This window comes from Kryptolebias marmoratus, linkage group LG13, assembly GCF_001649575.2.
Source record: "Kryptolebias marmoratus isolate JLee-2015 linkage group LG13, ASM164957v2, whole genome shotgun sequence".
NCBI lineage: Eukaryota > Metazoa > Chordata > Actinopteri > Cyprinodontiformes > Rivulidae > Kryptolebias > Kryptolebias marmoratus.
Genome location: NC_051442.1, coordinates 6,401,341 through 6,426,589, shown reverse-complemented (window position 1 = coordinate 6,426,589; position 25,249 = coordinate 6,401,341). Strand labels below are relative to the sequence as shown.

The 25,249-nt window shown below is 38.9% G+C and overlaps 1 protein-coding gene across 9 annotated transcripts in view; it reads left to right on the top strand.

Annotated features, from left to right (window-relative positions):
- Positions 1 to 25,249, top strand: part of rapgef6 (Rap guanine nucleotide exchange factor (GEF) 6) — a 119,956-nt gene that overhangs the window by 51,002 nt on the left and 43,705 nt on the right. The window contains exon 1 of one of the 9 annotated variants that reach the window (XM_017419903.3): positions 7,944 to 8,833. The exons of the other annotated variants lie outside the window; for them this stretch is intronic. Coding sequence (XP_017275392.1) covers positions 8,780 to 8,833 — 54 coding nt within the window. The 5' untranslated portion in view covers positions 7,944 to 8,779. Of the gene's footprint in view, positions 1 to 7,943; positions 8,834 to 25,249 lie in introns of those variants that run through there. 9 annotated transcript variants of the gene reach the window in all.

Sequence of the window (25,249 nt, the reverse complement as noted above, 5' to 3'; positions counted from 1 at the left end):
GGGGCTTTTGCTTGGCTACTTCAGGTCTGTTAACTGTGTGATTTGGGATGGCCACAAACAGGAAGCAAACAAATCAAATCCTTAAACCGCAGTCATTCCTTAAGAAGAACATTGAGCCCAACAGACAGAAGGACGAGCCAACTTTGGTTATATATGCTTTTATAAATGATTTCTTGCTGCAGTTTTCTCCAGTCATTGAGTAAAATTTAACGATGAAGCAAAAACTTGTCAAATTCAACTGACTTGTTTAATAATTGGAGTGTTCCAACCACTGTTTGCCAATGTGTGTCACCATCAGGAACAACACAACCTTAGTAGAAAAAAAAAAAACCTCAAATTTTCAACTATTAGGTTTTAGACATCTCAACGGATATGTAAAAATTCTGATGTTTAAAAACAAGCACATTTTTGTCATTACTGGGTCTGAACTTCATTAGCTGAAATGGCTTCAGAAGTCTGTCAGAAATCCATTTTTTTCTGTAAAACCAGCCTGCTTTAGTAGAACCATGATAAAATTCTGTATTTTCTCTTTAGTTATATCTTCAGCCTTTTAACACCTTTGTTTACAGTTAATTCAGGGCATTTCTGTTTCATATACTGCCGTCTTTTGTTTATAAATGCATCATCGATGACTTTATCACAGTGGCGCCATCTTTGGTGTCTTTTTACTCAGTTTGATGAGTTTGTGCTCGTCATAAGGTTACTGAAGTTACCGTGATGTCACTGCTCACAATCAGGTTAAATCTCAGGTTGCATTCCTCATGTGGCTGGTAAATCACGCGTGTGACTCACTGGTGTGCTTTGTCATGGTGGTGTCAGCCTAATGGGGAAAATTAGCGTGCGTCATTCGCCATCCACAGATTTGAAAGTCTCAAAGAAAGAGTGACAAAGACTTTGTGCCCAATATCAAACCATTAGATCACTCTGCTGAACAAAGCTAAAATATCTGTCTCATTTATCTTTTTGACTTGCAAAAACCTTTTGCAAAAAGGGTTTTTGAAAAAAGGCTGGTTATGGAATTGTTTGGGAAACTGGTGAAGTTCCAGCTTCTGTTGTGTGAAAAAGTCCAGATGAGGTCGGAGTTAGCTCAGCGGTGTCGGTTAGTTTATCTTGTCATTGTATAATGATAAAGTTTATTTTATCAGTGTCTATGCAATTCTAAATGTTTAACCGCATTTTTGTTATTAATTTAGTTTGTTTATCAGTGAATCTGTGCACTGAGGCCATCTTATCCATTTTGCCTATGTTCCTGTACTCCTACGGAGCTATAGTATTCCAGGCTCCTTCTGCTGCCTTCTTGCACACAGTCTTTTCCTGAGCTCATCTTGTCTCATTTTATCAGGATGCACGTGGTACCACCTTGGCCCTCAGGGGCCTCTAGCCAGTTCTGCTTCTGTTAGACCAAGCAGGACCGCAAGGAAAAATGGAGAGTCAGGAACAGAGGGAACAAACAAAAAAAGATTTGGTTTAATCAGAAAATGGTTGATCTGAAAGAAGAACCTTTATTGTTATCGTTAGTTTGTCTTTTTTATATATATACCAGATAAGCAAAAATACCAGTTGTCCGAAACATTTTCTATATTGTTTTCAATTAATTTATTTTTAACGGATGCTTCTTTATTTTGTCTCTCCAAAGTTTTAATGCCACCTGACTTGAAATGAGCGCAGTCATATATTTTCTCTGAATACACCAATGCAACAAGAGCAATATTTTTTGGTAACGAGATGGTTTTACTGTAAAACACTGCAAAATACTGAAACTCTTCTGAAAGAGGTGAACGAATAGGGAAGGGAACAATAAAGTTGAACAAAATTAATGAAAATAAAAAAAATGTGACAAAAAATATTGCTTGTCTTTTAAATTGATAAATGAGCAGAAGAAATTAGTGTATACGGAAAGGTAATGAATCAATTTGAAAAAGACGGATACAGAGCTGAAAAAAAGATTTGGATGAGCTGAAAATTAGTAGAAAAGATGGTAATTTAAGGAATGGATCGCAGTGAAAAATGTTGGCATGTGGGAGGAAGAAGAGTAGGTGTGGGGACGGAGTGATGAGACACAAAGGTGAAGGTTGTGTGAATGTCAAAAAGTGTTTTTATAGGAGATTGGGGTCATAGAAAGAAAAAAAAAAAGAGGTCAGGAGAGCTATGAAACGATGGGGGGTTGGATCATCAACATGAACTCGATATAACCTCGGCTGATGGTACCTGACAACACATGGCGTTATTTTAACTGGCTCAGATTATCAATGAGGTGGAGTGGAGCACTTCAACACAAACTAAGTATTAATCAGCAAGACCCATTTTCTAAAAATACGTTTTCTTATTTCCATGTTAGATCTTCTGGCCTTGAAGGACTCTTTGAATAAGACGTGACTTACAAACAAACGGAGACCTTTAGAACCATGGACTCTTTGTTTTTATTCTTTGTGTACTCTTACGTCAACAACAAATAATACATGGGGGGAAAAAAATCAATGAGCCACGTAGCTGTTAACAGGCAACAAGAATATCTTTTTAGCCAGTCTCCATGATCACTGTGAGTTTTCCACTTCCTCAAATTGTTGCTAAGGCTCTGAATACTCAACTCAGTCTTAGACTAACAGTTTTACAAAGAAAGCATCCTAAGAGTTGCTAAGCACTGCCGCTTGACTCCGGTTCTCATTGTCCTCTCTCAAAGGGCAAAGATTCACAGGTAAACACTGTTACAGAGTTACCGAGGTGATGTTAGCAGATAATATATTTCAGTGTGTAGTTTTCTTAAGTTATAATAGATTCTTGTTCACTTTAAAACTCACAGATTCTCATGTCTTGTGCTTGAGCATTTCAGGTGGTATAATGGTTGTTTGCAAAGCTTCCTTTCAGATTGAAATCGTTCTTCTCCTGAGTCCTGCAGACATCCCGGCAGTGTGCATGATTGGATGCGGCGTACAGTACGCTGGGCAGCACAGTGTACCACTGGGGCACTGTCTGTGGCTGTTATTGCTGCTAATTTTAGGGATTACATCACCAGCACTAAGAAGACAACCTTGTTGATCTCCCGCTCTACATTTCTCCCCGCTGCTTCTTCTCTTCCTCAGTTCTTCTCCTGTCTAACTTTTATCCTCCTTTATCTCTATTTGGGCCTTTGCTTCAGAGCATTTCAAACTTTCTCCTAAATTGCGATGAAATTACATTTAAAATGACAAATACTGGAAGCTTTCAGCAGTTCGTCTCATCTACAGGGGTTTAATTAAGAGAGGAGAAGTAAAGGATCTTTAAGAGTAGAAATAAGTGGGTGTTATGAGCCACAGGAATATATCCTGAAGCCAAACAAAGCCTTTACGCTTCACGCCTCACCCCTTTTTTCACCTTGTGAAATCCAGATGTCACATCTTTTCCTCCTCCTCATCCCAGCCCCCCCTTCCTCCGCCTTTTGTCTAAATTTTTCATCCACGCGTCTCCTCTCACTTTCTCTCCTGAGCACTTGTCTCTGTCCTCTCTTGTTTACTTTTAATTTATCTTTCCCTGGTCTCGGCCCTCTGGGTTGTTCCTCACTCTGCATGATGATGTTTATCCACTCTGCTCATCACATCAGACACCACCTATCTAGTCTGTTTTTAGGAAATTGTGATGAAACTCGCCGCGCAGTTGATGATGTGAGAGTGGGGCCAAAGGAGTTGGTTTCGCTGTATTTTCACCCTTTGTTATGTACCTGTTTTATCATGTTATTCCTTCAGGTTCTCTGAAAGCGGTTTCTGCTGAGAGCAGTCGGAAGGGGAAGGGCCAGTTTAAATAGCAGGAATTCCTGTCCTGTCCTGTCGAATTGAATTTACACATAAACGTATGATAAGACAATTACAGTCAGTGGTTTTAAACTCATTATTCATTCATCGCTGTATAAGATATATCAGTATGTGTTGGGTTTTCACTAGTAGTTTCCTGGACAACGTGCAGTTGTCTTGGTCCAGATTTTAGTTTTGCCATTAAGTTTCACATATGTGCTGCAGATTTGCTCTTACAGCTGGAAATATTATAGAGTAGCATCGAACAGATGGTGGGACAGCTGCGCTCATGCGTTCAGTCCATCGTTTTTGACTCAACTTTCCATTTGCTGTTGCAATTAGATAAATCAGAAAAGTCAACTGATTAAAAAAAAAATTGAAGCAGAATTGCTTTAATTTTACTTCTACCAGGTTGACATATTAAAATTTTGGTTTTGGTTCTCGTTCAGTTTTGGTCGAAACAATTCCTTGTTTTAGCAGTTTCAGGCAAAGTTGTTGATGAACTAAGGATCAAAAGAAAACAAATATAATTTCAGCGATTTTCTGTTTCAGCCTGTAGCCAAATATTGTTTCAAGCACCAAACAAACTATGTATAAAACCCTGCTTCTACAGTAAGTGTTAAAAAACCCAGCGTCAGGTCATCAACACTGACGCCGTTGCTAGGTAAGGCAACAACCATTAACTTCTCCTGTGTTTGTGTCTGCAGTGTGCTATGGAACAGCAGGGATTTTAGTCAGCTGCCTATTTCTGATTATCCTGACAGAACTGATTAGAAGAGAGCTGTATCCACCCACACATGCACACGCGCACTTAAAACACTGCATTTGGCCTCTCATGTGATGTATAGAAACGAGTTTGTGGTGTCCCATGAGGCCAGTCTCCGCAGTAGCATTGGGCTGAATGACAAACGAGAAAAACAAACCCCCCAAAGTATTCACACAAGACAACCATCCGTTCACACAGGATGTGATGTGTCTGGCCAGTATAAGCTGCAGCACGTATGACTGGCTACACGCCGTTTTCTCTCTGTTGTTGCCTTTTGAGATTTGTCATGTTATTCCAAAAGTATTTCTATTTCTGTATCTTAAGGTCAAAATCTGAGCACTCAGCACAAATTGGCTGAATTAATTTTTTTTTTTTTTTGCATCCTTACAAAAAGTCTTTCTTTCCTCCTTCTTTTCATCCTCTATCTTTTCTGAATAACCTCAGTATTGTTTTTCTCACTTCTTTTTGTTTTTTCTTGAACTTTGTTCGCTTAAAACGTTCACCTCGCTTTACCCGAGACACGCACACAAACACAACTGCAGACAGACTGTTCCAGGAAGTGTTTCCTGTGTGACATGTTTCCTGCGCCATGTTTTGCACAGATTCCACGTCGTCGTGTTCAGTTGCTGTAAAGGATCCTGAGTGAAACTGTTGAGCGATCTGATTTTCACTGATAACCACGTCAGACACAGAAAGCTGTCCCTTTAAAACCACGTCATGCAGGACTCGGCTCATGAATGCATTACTTATGTCTGTCGCACAAAGTTCCCCTTAGTCCCCTAAAAGAAAATACTTTGGGAGATAAAATTGATCTAAAACATATCTAAAGGTTTGCAGTACGATTACTTATTTGTCCCATCCTTGTCGTTTGCATACTTTCTTTTTGTGTATCTTGTTTGTGTTTTTATCTGGTTCCCTGTAGCTCTTTTTTTAGTTTGCACTCTCTGAGTGCTTCTGGTTTCTTTTATATATCAATGTTAAATGAGAGGTTATTTTTTTTAACTTCGCTGAAGATCTTTAAATAATGTTTCTGCTTCTTGCTCTGCAGTCCTCATCTGAACATTTGATGAATGTTAGGAAAGCCCGACTGTCTGAAACTGGACTTCTTTACAGCTTTAGGGGGGCTTTCCACAAACCCTCCAGTTCTCAACTGAAGATGTCTCAGAATTATTTATTTTTAATCCCACTGCTATCCTTTGAAATTTGTCTGAGAAACACAGCCGAGTCTGCAGCCTTGTGTGTGTGTGTGTTTATTAGGGCTGGGGCTTTGATGGCAAGAAAAGGAGATGATCTAGAGCCTTGCATACATATATGCAAAAGGAAAAAGGCTGCAGCCGGCGCACTTAGACACATTATGAGCACGGCTTTTTCCATTCTGAAATACACATATATTTTATACACTCCCTGACAGACCCCATCCATTAGCCCCGAAGTCTTTAATCCATTCAGTGATCAGTAATTTCATTCATTCATGCAGCCTGGTAAAGTTTAATGGGTGTGTGTGTGTGTGTAAGAGGGGGGTCATCTTTTTCTTCTGCCTATTGGTCTTTTTTTTTTTTCTTTCTGCATATCCAGTTATCTGTTTCTGTGTTATTCTTTTTCTCTTGTGTACATAGCTCTCCTCCGAAGGCAGGGCTCCATGTGCTTGCATCCGATTGGTTGCAGAGTAAAACGGTGATGTCATTCCTAGTCGGGAGGTGCGTTGCTCCCCGTATGCGCCGAGGAGAGAGGAATGAGGAGAGCGATCCTGATTCGGAGCAGCAAGCAGAAAGAGTAAAAATAGTAGCATGCAGAGATAATGAGGTGGATATTGGAGAAGGACATACATGAAAAAAAATAATTTAAGCTACACACAAACACCGGGGATTTACAGTTAGAAAGGTAGAAGGAGACAAAAACAAAATGAGATGAAGATGCTCAGAAAGATTCCCCTCTCTTTTTAAATCAGCTCTCCTACTCTGGTTGATAATCATTCCTTCAAGCAGTCAGGCAGCTTGTATTGGCCCTGGTTGGAATTCGTTCCTCCTCCTTTCTGTCATCTTTATTGTCTCAGAGTCATAAATGCTACAATGGAAGGAAGCAGTTGTGCAACATGGTGCGGGAAGAACAGGAGTAAAAGGAGCAAATTTAGTTGGAAAAGGAAACCGATACTTCACAACAAAACAGAGAAAAATGTGCAGCGCGACATGAAATCTGTTAAAGAGGAACAGTTTTAGTAGACATCTTCACAACAGATGCTCTAATAGTAACTAAATGTCCCGTTTAAATGAGATTGTTGCCCTGAAGTTTTCACCGTTGGTTGATCAGCCTGCTCATATCACATGTTTTAAGACCAGCACTTTTTACTTTTAAGTACTATCAAAAGATCAGCAGCTGGGGGACACCACACATTTCATGATGCGGCTATGTGTTGGTTAAATGCTTGTAAAAGTTACTCCAAACTGAGCTGGACTGACACCTGATCATAAGAAGGACTAGTTGTGAAGAGGAGTGTAGCAGATCATTAAAGGAAGACTTTAAAAGACCATTTATTAAGAGAGCAATTGCTTAAGACCACTTTAATAGAATACAATAAAGACTGTTTTTTTAGTTAATTGTTTGTTTTTTGGGGGGGCAGGGGGGTTGCCATGTCCTGGATGACTGAGAATCTACAGCAGCATTTCATTAAAAAGTGAAAGGAAAAAAAAAACCAGTGTCTCCAAATTTAAAAGTCAGTCCAACTTTCTGCCAACGGTGTTGCACATCTGGTGCTTCGAGTGGGAGAAACCTGACTCTGGATTATTTGTAGTTCTTGTCAAACCCAGGTCTGCTTCAAATCATCTCCAGCTTTAAACTGCTCAACTTAACATCTTTATTAGCTCAGGGGTTTGTCCATGAATGTTCTGTGTTAGACTGACTTACTCCATGTGTGATTAATGGGTTGGGTTTTTTCTTTTCTTTTTTTTTCTGTACATCAAATTTTGTCTTCTGAGTTGCAAATCTTCCGAGAAGTGTTCATCCTGCATCATAGCAGCAGCATCTGTCCTTGTATCTCATAGGGGGCTCTGTGATTTATGCAACCCCCCTCCTCCTCTTTTTTTTTTTTTTAATTTATGCTACATGCTCACAAAGGGGAGGGGATTGTCTCAATATACTGGGCTTTATGTTACCAGTAGATCAATAAAGATGTTCCCTCGCTGTCCTCTCTATCTCCGTCTCCCCCGTTCTTCCTTCTCTGTCCGTCCGCATCTGCTCAGCAGCCAATCCACTTAATGCAGTTTCCCTCGCTGCTCGCCTCATTTGAGCCACCTCCCTGAGCCAATCTCTCTTTCCCGCCCTCTCTCGCTGCACAGGTGATGTCATTCTTTTTCAGCTGGATTCCCCTCCCTTCCCCTGCCTCTCCTCGCTCCCGCTCTCTCCTCTGCTTCCCATTAGCGGCTGGATCTCCACAGTGCAGCATCCGTCCACGGTTAGCTTCCCTCCAAGGTTGGGAGGGGGAGAAGGAATGCCGGCGTGAGGTGCGAGCGCCGTCTTAGGGATGAGACCCTAAAGCTGGACTACAGCAGCAGGATCTCTGCCCCTTTGCCATGGAGCTGATCTGCAGGAGCTTTGTAAAGAGATAAAGAGTTGCACACATACAGAGTTCGGCAGATGCAGAGTGCACGAGGAGGAGACGAGAACCACATGCAAATAATTCAATTTTGGAAGGACTGTTTGGATGGCTTGAAGCTACGCGAGAACCTTCATCCCTTGAGGCTGCAGATGCACAGACAAGTCTAATTTTTTAATATTGACTCATCTTTAAAGCAGAGGATTTTTTTGACTTTTTGATCAAGTAAAGTTGATCTTCAAGAGGACAAAATTGAGTCAATGAGTTTTTTCAGTGAACTTTAAGCAGATGAGCTCAACTTAATTTGTATGTTAAGTTTTTTTTTTAAACCATGCAACCTGTATTTATTTTTTGGATACAGCTGCAAAATTTCTAAACATCGTTGTTTAGGTAAAGGACAGAACGTTTTTGTGATTTGATCCGTTTTGACTTAAAGCCTCCTTCCCTGGTGACATGTTGCAGTTGCAAAGCTGATTTTTCAGTCTTTTTGCACCAAATTAAGAAAGAAATATATATTTTGAACCATCTTCTAGAAGAATTCTCTTCTTGCAGCAAAGAGTGGCGTCAGCCATCGCCTTCCTGTCTCTCTTACTTTTATTTTTTCTTCATTTGCCGACCGAGGGGAAACTTCCCCTCTCTGGCTCCCTCCCTCCTGTGGAAATGGCTTTCCTGGTCCGTTGCTATGCCAACTGCTTGCAGCCGTGGTCCTCCAAAGTAAGCGATGTCGTAATCCCTTTTTCTGGCCAGTTCCTCTGGTGGCAAGATACTGCTGCCTCTGTGTGTGTGTGTGTGTGTGTGTGTGTGTGTGTGTGTGTGTGTGTGTTACCGATCAGAGAAAAGGGGTGGGGATAGAAGAAAATGATCTTTATTCATGTGCATGTTTCATGTATTCATTTTGTGCATGCTTAGCTTTTGTTTTTAAAATAAACCTAAAACCATTTTTGTGCAAAAGTCATTTCCAGAATCTTTACTGTCTGAAAAGATCAATTTAAGAATAAATAAAAAATGACATCAATTAAGTAAAATTGCATTACTATTTCTGATTCTGTATGTCATTAAATAGCTGTAATCTCTTGTAGAATGAGATTTTGTTTGGCCTTGCACCAATGTTTTATTATTCTCAGCAGCTGCAGCTGCAGCTGCAACACTTCTTATTCTCCAACTCTCCACAGTTATTTAAGGGTTTCCAAAAATAATATTTGGAAGGCTCAGTGATCTGCTACTGTGGCTGTAAATACATTTTTATAAACTTTTTGTTGTTGTTGTTTTTCTCTGTTACTGATATTGGGCTTAAACATGTTCAACCCTTCAGCTGAGGTCCCAAACCATAGATTAACTGTTAGTCTATACATTTAATTCATCTGATCTGCCTTTTGGCTCCCAGTAGTCGGAAGCAAACTGGTAATGATGTGGCCATGTGTATAATTAACAGTTTGATGGCCTAGTTTCAGTTTCCCAAAATAATCTTTCAGAATTATCCTCTGGTGAACCTTGTGATGATGTAAGGAAAGCAACTCTAGTGAAGAAATTGTTGTGTTGGATCCGTGTGTGTCTGTCACTGGGGGAGCTTCAGTCTGGGTGCTGAAAGCCTCAGAGATGTTTGTCTTTATTTTGTCTTTCTCTATCTGTGTGTGTGTGTGTGTGTGCTTCAAACAAAAGAAGTATTAATTAGACCCTTGGAGATTAAATTAGTTAAAGGGATAAGATCTTAAGTCTAAGGCGACATATAGTACGTAATTATGTCTGAAATGTTTTGTTGTTTGACTTCAGTTCTCTCCATCAGCTAAATCATCCAAATATGCATAAAGTTTACTGATCAGAAGGTTCAGTGTTACTTCTGCAAAAAAAATAAAAAAAATGATAGTATATCTGGGTTGTCTTAGGTATTGACGTGCAGTTATTTTATTTGAAAGGGAAATGGTTTCATAATGTTGTTCACGTTGATTTATGTAGTATAATCTTTCTTTAACCATGAGAGAGCCCTGACATATTTTGACAATCTGATTACAGCAAATCATCCTATGATCATTACAAATAAAAGCTGACATCAGAATATGTAGTAAAAATTGACATTTTGCTTGCAACTAAGCAACTCGTTTGAGCTTTTGAAGGGTTTTGTAGCATTATTGATTAATTATTAATCACTTGGTCCCAGAAATGGCAGGCAGTGTTGAATATGACATTTTCTTAAAACCCAAAAGGATTTTTCTAGTTAGTTCTTTTTAAGTATTAATCTAGAAAATGTCAAATATTACAGTACTGTAACTTCAGGAAAATAAAAATATTCAATTTAAAAGCCCAATCCTTCAACCAGGAATAAAAATAACTAATGATAAATCAAATAAAAATACAGTTACTTATTTGTTGATTAGCTGATATTTTATTATTTAATGTTTAAGTTGGGTACTGTTTGCCATATGCAGTCACGTATGAACCGCTGTACTTACAGTGAGCTCATGATGTCAGTTTCTTACCTCTGCAGGTGATTTATGATGCTGGGATTCACTTTTGATTACCTTTTTAAGGCCTTTCATTTTCCTAATCTCATCTTCATCCTGGACTTTTGTTTGATTATTTATATATTTTACATTACCAAAATAACTGCATAAATGTTTTTGTACAGTCTTAAGTTGTTTCTCAGTGCTAATACTGGCCCATCTGAGCATATTTATCCTCCATTCAGACCTGCTGAGGTTACGTCCAGTACAGTCTGTTTGAAGTCCATATTAATTGGTCGGCATCTGTGTTGAGCTCACCTTTTGTAAAGGTTAATTAAGAGTTCCTTTTCCTCCCATTAGGCAGCTAGTGCTCTGTCTGAAGGTATAGTAGTCATCAGAAAAGCTAAAGAAAAGAGAAGCAGTGTGTGAGGGTGGCCTGCAAAGGAACCTAAAGTCTCTAAGACGATGTTAGCAGCTCACTAGGGAAAAAAATGAATTCTTTAGCTTGATTACAAGTTTAAAGCAGAAGGCAAAACAAAAAATAAATTCATGAAGTATAAGAAATCCTTTAAAGAAGTAATTTTTATTCCTCAAGAGTTGTCTGGTGTTTCATAATTGTCTCCTTATTCAGAAAGAGCCAATTATTTTCTCCAGATTTCTGACTGGTTTGACATTTTTGAATTCTTTAAACTGGCTGGAAGTGGTGACAGTTATTTCAGTAAATTTACATTCATGTGAAAGGAATTGTCTTTCTGTACAGCAGTGCTGCATGCAGTCTGCTCAGTTTGCAACCATGTTTCATGGAAATAAGTCTCACTTAAGAAAAAAAAAATCTGTTTTACTTTTCAAACACCAATCCTCTGGATAAGCATCTTTTGTGCTCTAGTTTTTTAATTAACTACAAGCTTGGACTGTCATTAAGAACAGTTTATTTTGCCATAGTAGTGTTCCCAAAGATCAGCTTTTGTCCAGCGTACCATACCGCCTGCTCTAATGTCTAACGTCAGAGGATAGTTATTGAAATATTGACTGTGTGGCTGGAAATTTGGCATCAGATGACAGGCATTGAAATGTAGGCCAGTGGAGCTGCTTTGTGAGGCCAGGAGGGCTTCTAATTTAGATAGTGATTTATTAGGCCTACATTTATTTACTTCTGTTTTTTTCTTTTATTCGAGATCTTCTCGGGTCAGTTTTGTTCTTTAAAAGGCTTTCAACATCTTGTTTACCCTTTATTGTTTTATTGCAACATTTATATGTGAACTGTTGCTTTAAATCTTATCCTCCTCAGTAGATATTGCCCTTATCCTGGAGGTCTTATCAAAATCTTATGACCCTTCCTGCTGTTTACTGCTGGACTTCAGTTTTCTGCCTCTAAATATCTGACTTCATTCTTTTTTCTTTCTTTTGTTTCTTTCCTTCCTTTCCAATCTGTTTTCAAGCGGGGACTTCTCTTTGCTCTACAACTTGTTCAACATCCTATTTCCTTCTGCCTTTCCATCTCTTCGTCTCCATCTATTATTTAAGCATCAATAATGGGGCCTCTTGTTGTCGCCAGCCTGATGTTGCTGCTGTTGTTGCTGTTGCTGCTGCTGTTGTTCCCCCAATGGGCCGTATCCTCACTTATCTCATCCTTCCTTTGTTAGAAATCACACTAACTCCTTCCAAAGTCATCTGCATCTTCACAAGTCAATCCTTTGCTCTGTGTTCACTTAGAGTTGGCAGCTTTGCCAACTGGTCACACTAAAAGGCACATTCTTGTCTTTATTGTTTTATCTGATAAATATTCTTCAACTGTGCTTCAATTTTTGAGGGGAAGAAGTAAAATGTACCTAATCAGAATTTTTGCAGGAACCTAGCAAGGATCTAGGAGTTAAAAGTAACAGCTGGGTGTTACTTATATAATGTTTCTAATCTGATCAGTTTTTGCTAAACTAAAACAAGAAGTGTCACACATTACTGATGAAAGGATTTGCACAACTCTAACAATCCCTAAACCCCTCAGCAGCAGATGACTCTGGCACAGATCATCAGGTCCATCCTCAGCCGGTTCCATGTTGCTTCCCTCAGCAATCAATGGCCCATGGTGAACATTGGCATTATCAGTTTGTCTGGCCCGATTGTCTGCTGAATAGTAATGGAGTTGGAGAGGTGTTGGTAGGGAAGAGCTTCACTTGAATGACAGATTTACCGCTTGGGAACGAAGGGTTAGGCATGGCAGATCAGGCAGATTGGAAGACAGACAGACAAAATGTCTGGCACATCCAAATAAGTGCCAGCCTTCAGTGCAGTGTACCCATTGAAGAGAAATGTTTGGTTTAGAACAAGCAACGCTTTTTGTAAATAAAAGAAAAATCCCTTTAAAACATAATGGTCTAATTTCTGTTTCAACCACCATATTTTGTTTTTGAATTAAGCTACAGAATAAGGAATATATAGAGATTATTTCTTCTCCAGTACAGTCTATTGACTGTTTGTTCAGTGCTGAGGCTTCAAGTCTTATTAAGAATTTTTAAAATAATTCACAAACTAAATATTTGTTGTTGATGTGTCTTATAGTTACAACATTTAACATGTTCTTTAGTCTATATTCAAAACTGAAATATGTTTTTTTTTATTACTCTATCATGTTGCACTTTCAGGGATGAACAGTGGCTCTAAATGAGGACTTGTCGAGGTATTTAACTGGTTGCAGTTTCCAATTGATGCTTCTAGTTGTCACCGTTTTTTTACATACTGAACCTTTAACAGGAAAACAACAAATAAAAACAGAAAAGAGAAAATATCATTGCATCAAAGATCAATCTAATGTTGCAATTTTGCATAGATCTAAACTGGTATTCTTTGATAAATTCAACAAAGTGAACTATTTTTTAACAATGTGTTTTAAGAAGTTAAAACAAAACTCCCAGAATTTAAATTTGGAAAACAATGTAAAAACCTGGAAGAATAGCCCAAAATTTACATGTTAGGGTTCTCTAATATCAGTTGTCTTTACTGAACTTTATTCAACTCTCATCTAAAAAAAGTGACAGCTGAATAGAGTTCAGTGTTGTTTTAGCAACTCTACCTAGTAATTGCTGGTGTTTCTGGTAGGAAAATAAAACAATGTTAGACAACCCATTATTGTCAGGATTATATATCAAATGTTTTATTTATTAAAAGTAACTACATCCAACAAGTCAGTGGATATTGATTATAAATGCACTTTGTAAAATATTTATCTGCATTACCACATCAGCGGATGCATCAGTAATATACCTTTATGTAGTTGCACCTCTGCTCTCTTGGTGCATGCATATGTAAACAGAGTAATTCCTGGTGACCTTTTCCAGGTGAGGTTAATGCCATAGCCTCTTCACGTTGACCTTGGCTGATTTACTTTGAACTCAGCCCTGCATATATGGAAGACAGACAAACTGACAGAATCTGCACAGGGTGTCAAGGTAATGTGGCCTTTAAGCTTCCATGGGATGGGGATGGTGGGTGTCCAGACAAAAACACAAGCAGAGAGACAGGGAGTTTGAGCAAGAACAGAGAGAGGGCTTTCAGCATGCCGAGGGAGGTCTAGGATATCATATGCACAGGAAGTGGGGGTGATAAAGATCAATATGGATTGCATTTAGCCAGGCCATGTTCTACTTGCCTCTCATAAGTCATAAATTACAATTCAGTCCTAACAAAAACAGACACTGTTGCTATTTTGTTTTTCCCCCCACAAGTTATTTAGCCTTCCTTACAAAGAGTCCTACAGATGTAATTTTCTTCTAAAATTTCAGAGCTCCATTTTAGCTGTGTGTTCACTTTTTCAGATGAAAGAAAAAACTTGGTGTTTTGTATGTAACTTTAAAAAATCTGGCATTCACCGGTGTAAGAGTGCAGACAAGCTCTCAGTTTCCCTTCTTCTCTTTATCGTGTTTTGAGAAGTTATTGATGAAAAATTTTCTATAAAATTAGACTGCAAAAGCTCTATTGAAATCCTTTAGGTGGCTGGAGCATTTATGTTTTTGTAATTTAAACCGAATGGGCTGAAAGACGCACACTATTGTGTCATGTCAATTTTTAAAACACTACGTGGCTTTTGTCATTCCTGGATTCTATTTACCAGGTTGTAGAAATGAGTTTTCTGCAGAAAAGCAAGCCAGTGTTTGACTATGCACAAATTCTGTATTGTCACCAGTTCTCATTGGTATATAGCTGCTTATCAAAAGACCCTTTTCCTCACTTTGATACAGTGAGGGGAAAAAAAAGCAAGTTTTAGTGTTAATAGTGGCATGAAAGGACCACTGTAATTGTTGTCTGTTAGTTATAATGGGCTAAAATGTATTCACTGAAAAGCCCCACTACACATTACAGGGCTGAATAGGCTGAAATGGAAGCTTCTCATTCATTGTCAGTGCACACATTGCCTGGCATGTGGCACTTGAACTTGGTGATTGAACTTTCAGTTGCAGCTATCCACTAACGGTTCCACGCAAACTCACATATAGGTTTAAATACAGGCACACTGCAGCAGTCAAAATTGCATGATACTCAGGACATGCATAAATACATATTTATCACCCAACCTCTCTTTATATGCAGACTCCACCTACCAGAGCTCTTTGAGTCATGAGCTGCTACTCCCAACCCCCATCCTAACCCCCTCACACATCCAAGTCCTGATATTTCAGCCACTTAGGCCCCCCCCCACCCCCCCTCAATTTCACTCACCCCCATTATCTCACCACTATTGATCCACATCCTCTTGTGAGCCTGCACTACCAGAGAGAGGGCCGTTACTGGATAATTTTCAAGGGCATTTATAAATACAAGATCAGGTGGTTGGGTGTTTGTGAATGTGAGAGTAAAACAAAGAGGAGGATAGTGTTGCTGGAGGATGAAAAGTGGTGTGTCCTTTGCACATGTTTTGAGAAGGAGCTAATTTTCTGTAAATAAAGCCACACTTGACATTTGCATTCTTTTTTGTGCTTCCCACAACTACAGCAAGTATTAAAACTCACACTTTGGCACACAGTCCTGAAAATTTTTCTTTAATACATGTTAAGATCTCAACAGCACTGTCAATTTAAGTGTTTTCCCACTGTAGTAGCAATAATTAATCTAATTTAGCATTCGCTGTACCATCGACTTTAGGCTTCATCATACTCCATAAGAAGTCAGTTCGAAATCACGTGGTTGTGTTGTAGGAGCTGGATCATGGCCCCGATCACCACCAAAATGTAATCATGTTCTTTGTGACAGTTTCCTGAAAATTTCACGAAAAAATGTTTGATTACTTTTTGAGTAATCTTGTGCACAGACAAACAAACGCTGCTGAAAACATAAACCTCCTCGGCGGAGGTCAGTAATTTCTCTTCCTGCTTGGTTGTGGTGCCAGGATTGCAGTTAGCTCTGTCTGGGCTGAAGTGAGTGGACCAACAAGAGTGGAACAGGATCCAACATTAACAAAAACACCCCAGGAGAACCACAGGGTGGAGCAGTCCCTCCAACTGTTCCCTGGGTCAACCTGTAAAAGGATGCCAGGGACACTGTGTGTGGGTGTGTGTATGTGTGAAAATCTGTTGATTGGGCTGCTGAGCAGGAAGCATCTGTTATCAGAGGGGAGCCACGAGCTTGTATGTGATTGAATGTATAAGTGTGTGTATTTGCATGTGTTTGTGTGTCCACTTTCATTTGTGTTTGTGTGAGTATCAGAGCCAAGAGTTTTCCCTCCCCTTGTGCGTCTGGTAGACCCGGCCATGGCCCACCTTCCGCAGGCGTTCCAACAGGCACGCCTTGTAGCCTCTGATGATGCACACACAGTCCGTCACTCAGACTTCAGCAGTCAAAACCAAAGAACATGCAGAAAAAGACAAATAAACACAATGAACATGTAAAAATCCCAAAGTGTTTGTTTACAAACAGATTATGACACTAATTTCTCATAGCTTTCATTAATAAGATGTTGCTTATGGCTCATAGTTTCAAGCGAACTCTGTATTATAAATTAAATATGCACAGTTCTTCTGAATTGTTTTAGCTGTTCTAATTCATTCTGAAAAATTTTCAGTGATCCCCAGGATTTAAGCCTCTGCCTTATGCACTCTCAATTTTCTTAAAAAATTAATTAATCTGATTTTGAAAGAAAGACGATGGACGAAATGCTGTAACTTACTGAAAGTTCTCCACAAATAGTCAACACTTTCATTTAGTGACAACCACCTTTCGTCCAAACACCCATATCACTCACATCTACTCACGCTTTGTCACTCCAGGCTCCACCTGGAAGGAGGGTCCACTCAGGCCTGGCTCGAATCATTTTCAATCCTCTTGTAAAGAACTCTTTGCTCTGCAGGGAGAGACAAACTTGTGCCAGTTACACTTTTGTCACGTATGGCTCCAGACGACTGAATTCGTGATTAGCAATGTGGGGAATTAATCAGAATGTTGCCAGTTTAAATCTATTTATCACTGAGAAAATCCACACAATTGTATTTTCTGATATGATCTAATGTTTTAGTAGCTGTTAGATTAAGAAGTTTGTAATAAGCATGAAAAATTAAAGAACGATTGATTTATTATTTTAACTCTTTCTATGCATTTTGGCACCTAAGTAGCAAACTCAAGCAAAGGAAAGGTACATCTGCACTTGACATTTCTGAGAAGCCATGCAAATAATTAGAAAATAACTCATTAGCCTAAAATTATATGGTACAAGGAATACATACATGGTAGCACATTAACATGAGTGGCATTTTATTACGTGTGACTGTTAATTCTAATCCAAAATGGAAACAGAAATGACACACGCACAAAGACTTTTCTTTGTTTGTCTTTCTATTCTCTTGTCCTTTACTTGTCTTGTTTCTCCTTCCTTTATGAGACAACTGGAGCAAAAGTCACAGGCCTTTGGCAGTGCTGATGCTCCTCCTCAGCATCCCGTCTGTCACAATGCTGGCACAACACAGTGTTGGATCTGCCAACTAATGGCTGTTGTTCTACATTAGAAACTCGCCAGCCAACGGTTGCTGAAAGTTGTGACTCACGAACTGCTTCTTGCCAAATCACAGGATAAGGTTTCATTTATCAACTGAGATGAGGGTATGTTTTAGAGATTTATTTTTAGAGGTAGTATGCTGCTATACAGAATTCCCATTTCATTTGTTGGAGGGTAAAAGCTGCTCCACTTTTTAGATCCTAATAGGCTGTTATTTTTAAATATTCGTAGCTTATGTTTCACAGAGAACATTTTAAAACATGTTTACTTGAAAATGGGAATTTTGTCAAGTTGGTGAGGTTTAGATGTCAGTTGCTATATGTGTGCATATCAGCTGTACCAAAAACATACAACATGTTCTGCATTTGATCTGCATTAAAAGGGAGGCGTCTGAAATTCTGTGTAAAGTATTTTTTTAACCACTGTTCACCATGCTATGTTTGCTGCAGCTGAAAAGTTATAAAATGCCTTTAGCTAAAAAAATAGTTTACTGTTAGGTGTTTTGGGAGAATGATGTAAAAGCAGAAGGTAAAATTGTAAAGAAGTCCATTGTCCATTTTCCTGTGATGTTCGTTCTTTTAAGACGTTCTTCTCAAATGTAACCTTAGTTTTCTAAAAGAAAAGCGCACATTATTAAAGTAAAACAGTAATTATGGAGTGTGAAAATCCAAAGTGGCTTAACTTCTTATCAATATTATTTTTGCTAATAGCTGCTTTCCAGCTAAACCTCTGGACCGCTCTCTGTCCCCACAATCAATAGAGTGTCATTGTAATATCAAGAGATTTAAATCCTAAATAGACTCCATTTATAGATGCTTTTAGTATTATTAGCCCTTCAAAGTGCTTCACACAATCCACATTTAACCAATGTCACACACATCCACAACAGTTGTTTTTGTTTTGTTTTATCTGTAGTAGTTAGTCTGTCACACACATTCATACCTCAGTGACATAAAGAGCAATTAGGGAGGTTAATTGTTGCCAAAAGAGGCTTCAGCATGTGGACTGGAGGAGCAATGGTTGGTTCCAAATGTTTGAATAGATAGTGGCATCACTCTAAATTCAGATTCAATACACTCTGTAAACAAACTTCTCGGTGTTTGATCAAGCGCAGGGGCTTTGTTGTGAGAGTGACCAGTTTATTCCTCTTTTTTTCCGGAGTGAGTTTTTAATTTGTGATGCAGCAGAATCGATTAACAATTAATGTGAACTGGCCGTGACGCAGTTCAATTTGATTTTCTTAAAGATCTTTGTTGCAAGTCAAAACTTTTGGAAAATGGGACTGGGTGGAGATGAAGCGGTGTTGCTGTGAGATGCTCTGGCAAGTGTGTGCACGCGTGTGTGTGTGTGTGTGTGTGAGCTGTTGTTTGTGTGTATGCACACGCTGCCTTTTCTGCTCGACAGATTTTGAGTACTTGTCTCCTCGTGTGGTCCCTTGCCGACTCCATCCACACTCTCTCTCCTTCCCTCTTTCTGTTACATGTCTGTCTTTGCAGTTTTCACCTCCAATTGCAGCTTCAATTTATTACATCTCCCCTTGCTGCAGCTGCTACATACACACACACACTGCCAGAGATGTGGTAGTCTAGAAGGAAGCAGAATTGAAATCTAAAGAGAATATTGTAGACTTTTTATCTTCATCTTTTGCCTCACTTTCACTTCATCCTCATTCCACCCCATACTGTCAGTCCCATCTTTATTTTTTTTCTGCCTCCCTCTCTGCTACCTTGAAGCTCTTTCAAACTCACATACGCACTTTCAATTCAGTCTCCCCTCCCACTGTCACCCCTTTTTCTCCCTTTCATTTTAGCCTACTTTTTCTTTGTTTCTGGCCTGCACATTCACACGCACCAGGTGACTCCATTTTCTCACTGTTTCCATCTGTCCTCCTGCACTTTATCTCAATCCAAATGTCTCTAAAACTAGCCAGTGATGGAGTGGAGTGCTAAATCCTGTTCAGTAAGCTCGGTTCTGTTGAATGGAGCACATCGAAGTATTCACTTTTCAAATCTTTGCAGGGGAATTTACACAGGTTTTTGTCATGCATATCTCTGTAGGTCTTATAAATATATATGTGTGCTCGTATTTTTGTTCCTGTGTGCATTTTCTGGCACTGTCCACTCCTTGTAATATTAGAGCTAACCCTGGCCTGGATTGATCAAAGCTTTTTCCAGTGCTACAAGGCTAAATCTGGAGCCTAGTGTGTGTGTGTCCCTTTTCAGACATCAGAGGAAGTCCTCTTATCTATCTAGAACGATGAATCCCGTTGCAGTCATTTTTACTCATCCTTGCTTACTTTGATTCACAATTGTCAGCATGGTTCGATACACTTCAGTTAAGAAATGAGAGAACATGTCAAAAAAAATAGACAGGCTGGGGCGAGGGACAAACAAGAAGATGACAGAAACAGAAGGAAGCAGTGGCAGGGGAGCTGCAGAGTGGAGGTTAATATGAGGCAGGAAGATGCGCAGAGACAGGAGACCGAGTTAATTACCAAAAAGGCGAGATGGGCCAGAATAAGATAAGGCAAAGATAAAGAGCAGACCCATCTGAAAACCAGCGGAAATCACATTCAGCCGCCAAGTTAGGTGCTATATTTAAAGGAAAAAGAGAAGTTAAATTGTGCTGTGAGACAGTAGCAGCATCGCTCATTTGTGCAGAGAGGTGCGCAGCTCTCATCTGTGATGTGGGTTTTGGTTTAGCAACTTGCAGTGAGAGCTAAATCAACATGGCGACAGCTGGTGTGAGTGAAGACATGGTGTAGCCAAGACTCTCAGATTTAATATGCCATGAAGCACTAAACCCACAGTGGGGAAGCCCAGTGTGGAATTGCCTTTGATTAAGAAGAAAAACGAAATATCCCTTTCCTTGCTTCTTTTGTTAAGATATATTATTGAGGTTGACCTAAAACGAATGTGTATCATCGTTTCAAAAACCAAACGTACGAGTATGTTATGTGTTTAAATCTAATTAAAATAATTTATTCATACTAGCTGCAGTTGTCTCATGTGCATGCTGTGTTTCATTGATGAGTGACTTCTGAGGTCATGTCAAGACAGTTTGTCACTGCTGACATCTACAGGCCAGCCATGTTAGTGTCAGGTTCTCCAGCAGTGACCTCAGTATTTATCACCATGTCTGAATTTACTCACGTCAGATGGTCATATTGTAGTAGAGCTGATATTTAAGCAAAGAGAGGCTGGAGAAATGAACTGGAACTTTAGAAGAGTACTAATGCTTGATGCCTGAATCTTTTATTAAGGTTTGTGGAGTATATTGGGTAAAATTAGACAAACCTATAAACTTTGAGTGATTTAGGTTACCGGATAATTCCCGGTATTGGTGTTTATTGGTGCATCTCTCCCAGAGGAAGCAGTTTTGCCTTTCTTGTGCATTTCTGGTACATATTTGTGGCACACTAATACTTAAATATGTCAATTTTGAAACCATTTTCTGTGCAAACCAACAAATAAACCATTTCTCCTGGTCACTGAAAGGAAAAAACAAACCTGAAAATCCCTCTATCATTTTGTTTCTCTTGTTTTTTGCAGCTTTGTTGTCTTTAAGTATTCATCGTGCTTTCTTTATCATTGTTTGTTGTACCGACTTTAATTATCGTCCTCATCAAAATTCATCACCCATATTATGTTTTAATTACTTAGCCGAGCCATTTGTTTTGTTTATTATGCATCAAAATATATTGTTCTCTGTCATTCTTTTGTTCTTTTTCAAGTGTTGGTGCATATTTTTGTTTATCTTTGCTCTGCCGTTTCTATAAACCCCCACTGATCCTCCTGCTTTCTCTAGCTCTCTGTCAGCACTTTAGTGAAGTCTCAGGTGTTTTCTGCAATTTTATAATTCAGCTTCCATTAAAGAAATTCTTATGAAAAACACATTGTTGTGTCATGAGGCTGTTGACCAAGTTAAAATCGGAAATAAAAATGTGATACAGTGTCACATTTTCAAAATGATTTTGGATCTAGTGTTGATCGCACCGTCCTTCAGCCGCCCTTTCACGTTCTTCCAACCAACCACTTCAGTGCCTCATTGTTAGATAGACAAGGTGTTACCAATATTATTTTTGAATAGTCCCCAGAACTAGTGACTCCTGATCCATTGCCTCAGCCGTAAAATGCATTTGAAGAAAATCAGTCAACGGTCCCTGTAGCTGAATGACCAATTTATGCTTTATAGTCCATTTTACTGTGGAGGTAATAGGCAGAACAGAGCTTTTAGGCCCGTGTCTTAAAACTGCAATAAGTGCTTTTTTAGAAGGATCAAAAGAAAGGCATTACTCTAATATAATTTGACTGATTTGTTCAGTTTAAAAAAAAAAAGCATGTTTTTATTCCTAAAGTAGGGAAAGCTCTAATTTGGTTGGTAAACTCCAGTAAATTGTTAATTGTATAAACTGTGGCTTTCATTTCGAGTTTGGCTTAATCCACAATGTCTTAATTATGTCTCATCAGGTGCCTCAAATTACAGAAAACATTACCACACATAATTTAAGATGGCAGTGGTGTGAAAATAAATCAGCGATGTTACAAAATTATGTTCTGTTTGGCTCATGTCACAATAAATTGTTCAACCCAGCTGTATTCCTTTGGCTTATAATTTATTTATAGACAGCCAGACAAGGTGACAACTTGATATTTAGACAGCTGCAGGCTCATTCCTTATGAGTTCTCACTGTCTTTACCTGCTGGATTTTACTCAAACTAAATCCTCATTCCACCTGTGTTGTAATGAATGATATGTTCGTTTATCTGGAGCCAATCAGGCTCAATGATTCCTGCAGTGAAAGCTCAACGCTCCAAATGATTGTGCCTGCTGCTTTGACATGATAAAATTGTACAGCTGAAGGGACCTTGCACATTTATATTTAATCTCCCAACTCTCATCCTTAATTCATGAGAAGAATGGAAGACCCCGTCACCCCACCCCCACACCCTGGTTTGGCCTGCTGGGAGAGGAAAAGAGGGGGATTAGGCCATGATTTAGTCTGCAGTGTGAATAGGAGCCACGAGACCTCTTCCTCCTTCGCTCAACTTCTTCCTTCCAGCCGTCATTCTCTGAACTAACAAACTCACCAGTTACGTAATGTTCTTTCATTCAACTCTGAAACGCACACCACAACCAAAGACTCATTCAGAACTTGGCAAATGGAGTAGTTTTTTTTGTTTAAATTTATCTACAGCCTGTAGTCTAGCAGAATGGGACGTCACAACAGATGGTGCTGATTATTTTGCAAATATTTTGTTTGACTATAAAATGTCTATTTTCTTTTACTTATCCTAAATTTCGCCGGTAGAATACCAAGCTAATCTGTAACACCATCAACCACAACAAAATCCCGTATTAGTTGGTCCTTATAAGAGGATAAGCCCATTTTCACCTACTCTTACAGCATAACCCAAAACTTTGACTCTAAATGCTCTTTTCTTAATCTGTACTGTTCTGTTGTGTGACTCTCACTAAAACCTAAAGGATCAGTCATATCACTTAAAGGTCAGGTTCATGATGTCCTAATTATTTGTCAAGTGCCTCAATCTAAAGCTGATTTTAAATATTAACAACAAATGCTTTCAGGGGAATGTGCGATAATACAGTTCACAGTTCCTGTGTAGACATTCATATGTCATATGTGTAAAAATGTTATTTATTACTATAGTAAGGTGATGGAAAATCTGTTGAAGTACTTTTACCACCCTGTTGTGGTGTTTTCTAAGTTCCATGTGTGTAGATCTGGTCACCAGTTTGACATATTACCGTTTGCTTCTGAATTCTTGTAAATGTCCTAAATGAATGTAAAATGTTTTTTATCTGCTCCATCACACAAAAATCGATTCGTAATTGCTTTGGTGAAATTAACAATCCCTCTCTGTCCTCCCTCGCTCTGTTCCGTGCCTCTTCTCATTCACAAAGAAACACAGGGAGCTTGTAATGAAGGGTGTTGGTCAACAATAAGCGTCGGAGCTGAGAGTGGAGACTTGTGTAAATGTGTGATTGGATGTAATGTAGTCAATAATACCAACAATCTTAGGATTGCATGTTGTCTGTGGGTCAATACGGGATTCACACAACGCATTACACTGCTGCTCTTAATGGGGAATGGATTTTACTTAAATGCTTCTTTAGTCAAGGCCTTCACCTCATTTCAGAGTCAATATGTGTGCAAATGTTAAGATAACGTTCTTTCAAATTGGAACCTGGTTTGTTAATTGCTAATACTTGCAACCGTAGCAGTATTTATTTTGTAATATTTGAAACAGACTGAGAGCAACCAGACTATTTAAATGTTTAAGTACAACAATCTCATTTAAAGTTTTTTTTTGTACTCAAATCTGTTTTTTTATATATATTTTTGGATGTAAAAGCAGAGAATGTGAAGTGTCACACTTCAGTCTCCTCCACATTAAGAACATGCTGTTGAACTTCACAACTCTGTCTCTTAACACTGTGTTACTGTTTCCCTCTGGGTTTGAGGCTGGAAGACTTAAGTGCTCATCAGGTTGTACAGTACATCAGGCCTATTAGGAGGGGTTACTGAGGGTGGGGGGAGAACCCCCAGACTTACCGTCTTTAATATTACATGTAGGCACTGTGGTTCACTGCAGCCGCCTCTTGCTTCCAAGCTTCAGTTTGGCTTGACGTGGCTCCGCGTGTAGAGCAGCCATTGGTGTTTAAGCAGGTGTTCATGTGTGTGTTTTGGCGGCCGGTGTTGTCTGGTGCGGCAATGGAGGAGGTGTGCTGTAGGTTTTCTTGGCGTTGCAGGAGGACATCTTCTCTCACCCTGACTCTGCCCCAATCCCAACTGGTAAGACTTGAGATTCGAAGATTGTCTGGCTTTTTGTTTTTTAGAGCAGTTTGGGTACCTGGTCCAGCTTCGGAGGTGAAACCTAGCTGCCCTGCTTCTTTGGAAATACTCATTTTAAAATTAAATCACATTTTACTGTAAAACTTATTTAGATTTTGTTGATTCCTGTCATGTGTAACTACAGCAAACTTTTGTTTTTTAAAGCTGTTCTGCAGTGCAAAACTAAGTAAACAAAAAGCAGACTTCTTAATTTTGTTTGGAATAAATTAGCAACCAGCAGTCAATCTTTCTTTAAATACACAGTTGAAACACTGCAAAGACAAGGAGCATATGTTTAGTTTTCCTGTGTCTCTGAAGCTTTTGTTTTATCTCATTTGACACGACCTCCAAGAGTCAGGGTTGTGTCAAACTTATGCTCCTGATCCTATAAATCTTCATCTCTGTTGGATTTCTTACACATCTACTGCCGTGTCCTGTTCTGCTTTTTTGAGCTTTTAATTGTTATGACCTTGATATAAATGAGGGAAATTAATCATCACCAGTATTATGAACTGAGGAGTTTATTAAATGACAATCTAGATCATTCTTTGAATTAAGAGGTTAGATTGTTTTAGGAAGGAAGGACAGTTTATTTAACAGATTTCCAAAAAACAAAAAAACTATAATAACGTGCCAGTTTTCTGAAAATGTGAATACAAAATCAGAAAGCAGTGGGCTCTGTGTGTGTTTATGGTTAGACTTTGTGCAAACTGTCTTCTAATCTAAAAGTCAAATTAAATAGAACCATGAACAGATTTATCCACAGAATTTAGTTTTGTTCGTGGTTACCTGGTGTTGTTTGTTGAAACTGGAAAATTCAGTAATGTTTAGTTGTTTGTTTATCTCTTGTGCACATAAAA